At 41.5% G+C, this 5,788-nt stretch overlaps 1 protein-coding gene across 1 annotated transcript in view; it reads left to right on the top strand.

The window, feature by feature from the left end:
• TMEM260 (transmembrane protein 260) overlaps positions 1 to 5,258 on the top strand; it is a gene marked incomplete at its 5' end in the record, with an annotated part of 34,615 nt that extends 29,357 nt beyond the window's left edge. Inside the window, 4 exons of the mRNA XM_029284597.1 lie at positions 1,694 to 1,870; positions 2,191 to 2,244; positions 2,630 to 2,720; positions 4,978 to 5,258. Coding sequence (XP_029140430.1) covers positions 1,694 to 1,870; positions 2,191 to 2,244; positions 2,630 to 2,720; positions 4,978 to 5,247 — 592 coding nt within the window. The remainder of the gene's footprint in view (positions 1 to 1,693; positions 1,871 to 2,190; positions 2,245 to 2,629; positions 2,721 to 4,977) is intronic.
• Positions 5,259 to 5,788: the final 530 nt, after the last annotated feature.

Raw genomic sequence — 5,788 nt, 5'->3', positions numbered from 1 at the left:
ACCAAGAAAATGCATGGACTTGTCAAGACAAGATACTAGGTGTCCAGATTGATTCGAAGGACCACCCCCCAAATATTACATAATATTTTTATATTCATTTTTGCACCATCAACTAGGGTGGCGTATGCAGTCAAGTGCTCACATAGCCAGAGACAAACAACAAGTACGCTTTTGTGGCTGGTAGGGCAGGTGTGTCTCTATATACAAGTGAGAAATTTATTGGTATTTTGTTGGAGTGTGGTGCTAATTGCATGGAGTACCTAGGGCTTTGCTGGAAGCTAATTTGATCTAATGGTTAAGGCACCAGACTAGAAAACAAGAAACCATGAGTTCAAGTCCTCCCTTAGCCATGAAAGCTAGCTGGGTGACTTTGGGCCAGTCACTCTCTCTTAGCCCAGTCCACTTCACACAGTTGTTGTTGTGAGGAAAGTAGGAGGAGCAAGATGTGCTGAATTTATTCGCCACCTTCGGTTATTTATAAAAATAATAAAGATGGGATATAATTAATTAATTAATTAATTAATTAAGGACCATTATTAATTAGCAGTATCGCTATCTTGATTTTTTTTATGGTAACTTAAAGCAATTCCACTCAGTAAATCATTCAATTATTGTTCAATTTCTATAGCCACCCATCTCAGTCAATGACTCGGGGTGACTTACAATGAAAAAATAATACATTGGAAATAAAACATTAAAAGCATTTTAAAACAATAAAAACAATAGAATAGAAAGATCCAAATTAAATATAGATAGCAGCCAAAATACTTGGCCAGTTAACAATAGAGCCAGGAAGCAGGGCCCTTGACACATTCAGCACCCCAGCTGTAGGAACATAGCCAGGTTTATAGAGCCTTACGAAAGGCTAACCGGGGTAGTTGGAATAACAGGTGGCCCACAGTCAGGTAACACTTCCTGTTCCTAACCTGTTGCTCTCTTGGAACAGATTCAGACAAGGGCAGTAAGGATGAGCAGAAAACTAAAATTAAAGTTCTGTGATGGGGCTGGAAATGATTAGTCTTGAATTACTCAATTGGTGGTTGTTTTGAGAGTATGGAAGGATATCACACAGAAAAGGGCTGAGACCTGTTTTCTATCATTTCAGACAAAGAATAATTAATTTAAGTTATAGAAGAAAAAAATTCTAGTTGAATAGTAGGGGAAAAAAACCTTCCCGATAGTAAGATCAGTTTGATCAGTTACTCTGAAAGATGGGATATTCTTATCACTGGTGATGTTCAAGTAGAGCAGGGGTAGTCAACCTTGGCTCTTTTATGACTCGTGGACTTCAACTCCCAGAATTGAAGCTGGCTCAGGAATTCTGGGAGTTGAAGTCCACGAGTCATAAAAGAGCCAAGGTTGACTACCCCTGAAGTAGAGGATTACTGGGTTGTTGCCTGGAGCAAAGGGTTGGGTTCAGGAGCCTAAATGGCCTCTTCCTGTACTGAACTTCTGTGAAGTCTTGAAGTAAACTCTCCTCATCCTGCACCTAGCAGCTGGACTATGCACAAGATTAGGCAAGTATTTCTAATCAGTTACACAACTGAAACTATTCAACATAAAGCAGTCGGCACTCCTAGCTTTCTTCATATTAGTTGCTATTAGTGCTATCATAGGCAAGCACCACTGTGCAAGTCCACTTACCTGTTTAATTATTAATTTCTTTGGGGTTTTTTTTGTTTTTTTGCAATAGCAAAGACACCTTTGTTTGTATTGGACTCCATGAAGGTGACCCTACCTGGAAAAAAGACTATTCCCTTTGGCCCTGGGGCTCTTGTGATAAACTTGTATCTTCAAAAGCTCCCTTTGATCCTGAAATGTGGATTGAGCGTACCCAAAATCTCTATAACTGGACTGAGGAATATGGAAGGTAAGTGACACATAGTTGATAGTAGCTTCTAAAAAGTTGCAAGAAGGGAGTTGGAAGAGTGCAAATGTGAAACCTCCTACCCTTCGTTCTTTTTGTCATTAGTGAAGATATAGTGGTAGCATCAAAAGTATGTTTGGTATGGATCCAGAGAGGGTTTGGATAGAATCGCCAAGAGCTGGAGGTGACTGAAGGGATAACATCATCATACTTGTTCCCATTTCCTCAACTGCATCTAGGAAGTTTCAGTTATCCTGCTCATGCTCTGTCTTTGGGGGACCTCTATCTGTTCTTGCATATCAATTTACCTGTTTCTTTTTAAGGTTTGACTCATCTTCCTGGGAGTTGGTAGCAAATGAAGAGATGTGGCAAGCCAGGTGAGAGCCTGTTCCCTTCCCATGTTTCAGAAAAGGCCTGAAAGAGAGGATAATCATATCAATCTACATACAAATTAATTATATTGCACATTGTAACACTGAGTAGGTAAAGCTCAGAGGAAGCATGGTGGGAATCTAGGAAGCAGAAGCTGGTGTCTAGCAGAAGAATGGAATATTACCTTGAGTTAATAAATTAAGACAATTGGTGCCCTTCAGATGTTCTGGAGTGCAACTTCTAATGCCATACCCAGTAAACACCAGCTTAGTATAGTAAACTGGGATACAGTCATTCCATGGGGAAGTAGAATCCTGCCTCCTCCTTCATGGATGTCAGTTGCTGTTTAAAGAATATACAGCTCCCTTCTGTTTGTTTTTTTCCTCCTAGGATGAAAACAGCCTTCTTTCTTTTTGACCTTGCAGAAACTGGTTCCCCATCTGTGAAAGAGAAAGCAAAACTTTACATGCTTGCTTATAAGGTGAGCGCTTTTCCCTTTGGGATAGAAAAACTCAAGCTGTCTATATGTTTGCGCATGGATAATTCATAAGTCTGGGGCAGGAATCATTAGTAATTTTGCATTATGTACTTTGGCCACTTAATGAGAAGGAAGGACTCACTGGAGAAGAGCCTAATGCTGGGAAAGATTGAGGGCAAGAGAAGAAGGGGACGACAGAGAATGAGGTGGCTGGATGGAGTCACTGAAGCAGTAGGCGTGAACTTAAATGGACTCCAGAAGATGGTAGAGGACAGGAAGGCCTGGAGGAACGTTGTCCATGGGGTCGTGATAGGTCAGACATGACTTTGCAACTAATAACAATTGAGTGCAGTCAAAAAGTGGATGCAGTAAGAAACTGGCTATTCACAAAATGGGTGTCGGGGTAGGTCAATCTTAATGTACCTGTTTAGACCAGTGTTTTGATGTGTGAACTTCAACTTCCAGTATTCCCAAGCCAGGTGATGGCTGGGAGTTTCTGGGAGTTGAGATCTACATGTCTTAAAATTGTCAAGGTTGAAAAACACTGTACTGGGTTATTGTGATGCTCCCTTTCATCTGAGTGGGCCAATTGCCATGCCCTCAAACATCCCGGAAAGTCATTATGTTGCTAGGGGCTGAGGCTTTATAGCAGACCAGCTTCCTATTTAATATTTTTTTTTATAAATAAACTGTATAAAATGTCATTTGGGCACCAAGGGATGCTCCTGGGGTCTAAGTGCTATCTATCCCTGTGTTTATATGGTTGATTACTGTTGACCTTTCCACTGGTTCCAATCATCAGATGGATTTATATAAAATCGTACAGCCACAACCAGAAGATCTATTTCCATCTGTCTGGCCACTAGGCATAAGGCTGGATTGGTATCTTTTCCTCCCTGCCGTCATCTGCTTTAGGGCTCTGAATAGGGCATGATAGCTGCAGGATCCAATCTGGGTCAGTCACAGGGACCAGAGTTTTACTGTAGTCTTCCAAACTTTCGGACTCATGCTGAAGCCCATCCTCAGGGAACTTTTCTCTAGCAAAGTGTTCCTACAGAGAGAAGTTCCCTGAAGACGGGCTCCAGCATGAGTCCAAAAGCTTGGAAGACTAAACTGCTGCTCCCGGTGACCGACCCAGATTGGATCTTGCAACATTATCCTCGGATACGTATATTTGCCTTCATTCGTGAGGGCAATGATAGCTGTTTCTACCTCACTGCTCTTGAGTGCTGCCTCTAGATAGCTGGAGAGGTTCTCCTTCAGTTTGCCCCAGAACTATGGGACCTTGTCACTGTCTTGTGGTAGCAAGCCAGGTGCCACAGCTAAGCTTACTTGGGAAGGTTAGCAGACTAGTGGGATGGCAACTATGAACGTCCACTGAAGGTAGTGCCTTGATGTTCCTCTACTAGAGTAGGATCTCATTTTATAATTTGTAGAACCAAGCAGAAGCAGGAAGGTATTTCCAGTGAGCAAAGACAGAGCCAGAGCCTCTTTCATGGGTGATTAGCTAAAGAATAATATCATAGCAAGTTTTCTATGTCTTCCCCCCTCTTGAGAGCTTTGGTCATGCTTTGCTACCTGCAGGTCTTGTAACTGTGTGAATATGAAGAAGGACTGGGGTTGCTTCTGTATCAGTAGCAACTCAAGTGCATGTACATTTTTCTTTCCACTCTCCCACGTTTGAATAATGGTGACCTAGGAATAAAATTGATACAATTTAGAGAAATAACCCAAGTTCAGCTCTTTTGCTGTTTTCATAGGCAGAATGGCTCCGCTAGAAATAAAACACATCTTCAGTTCATTTTTGCTTATCCTCACCCTTTTGCTCTCTAGCTTCTCTCTCTTACTTCTCTCTTCCAGTTTACCTTTCAGATTTATCCTTGGGATTATTATTCTTTAGTTTCCCCCTGAGAATCCTACATCTTTATTCCTCTTTTCAGTTGGATGACATCAGAGCAGTTTGCCCAATCATCAGCCGCACACATGAAACCTCTTAGCTCAAATCCTATACACACTGACTGGGGAGTGCTTAGCCGGGCTTATTTCTGAATAGAAATGCAGAGAGTTGCATTTCATGGTTTAAAACATATGCTCATAAATGGTGTCCTATTTTTCTTCAGTTGCAGAGACTTTATTTTATGTAGATGCTGTTTATGCCATGGTTGACCGCTTTAAAAAAAATGAGCAAATATTTGTAATATGGGGAAATGATATATCTGAGAATTCTCTTCAATCCTGAACTGTCTTCTGTGATTTACAGCTGTACAAGGAAATTGTAAACACGTATAAAACTCATCCAGTGAACTGGCACAAAAATTACGCTATTGCCTGTGAGAGGGTGCTGCATCTTCACCCAGCAAGGGAAGACCCAGAAGTGCTACTCTTAGCAATCATCAAACACTTCCGCCTTTACTTGGAGAAAGCTGCAGATGATCCCCAGCAGAGCAGTATTTTGCAAGCCATAAAGCATATGAAGAAAGAACTTCGGGAACTGAGAAAAGTGAAGAAGGCAGCGAGGCGACCAGTGTAGGACATGTTGAGCTCAAGGAAAAATCTGTTGGAAAGGAAATGAAGAGTAAGAGAAGGATTCCATAGACGGAAACAAAGCAAGCTTAAAGGCAGTGTTTTAGATAGGAGGAAAAGACTAATCAAGAGAAGGGCTTTTGTTGGTATAGAGAAGCATAAACACAGGTTGGGGAAAATGAATTGGGATTTTTCTCTCTTTTGATGTTACAATGTGGGGGGGGGGGGGTCATTAAATGAAGATGAATGTTGGAGATTCTAACTGAAACTTCTTAACACAGTGCATTGATAATTGGAGCCCTGGTGGCGCAGAATGAAATATTGCAGGCTAACTGCCCATAGTCTGGAATTCAATCCTGACTACTGGCTCAAGGTTGATTCGGCATTTTTATTCTTCCGAGGTTGGTAAAACAAGGACCCAGATTGTAGGGGGCAATATGCTGACATTATAAACTGCCAGAGAGTGCTGTGAAGCACTGTGGAGCAGTATATAAGTCTAAGTGCTATTGCTGTTGCTAATTTGCTTCCCTGGTTTATGGCTGCCAACT

This window comes from Protobothrops mucrosquamatus, unplaced genomic scaffold (assembly GCF_001527695.2).
Source record: "Protobothrops mucrosquamatus isolate PMUCROS unplaced genomic scaffold, P.Mucros_1.0 scaffold_139, whole genome shotgun sequence".
Taxonomy (NCBI): domain Eukaryota; kingdom Metazoa; phylum Chordata; class Lepidosauria; order Squamata; family Viperidae; genus Protobothrops; species Protobothrops mucrosquamatus.
This window is presented reverse-complemented; position numbering and strand designations above follow the sequence as displayed.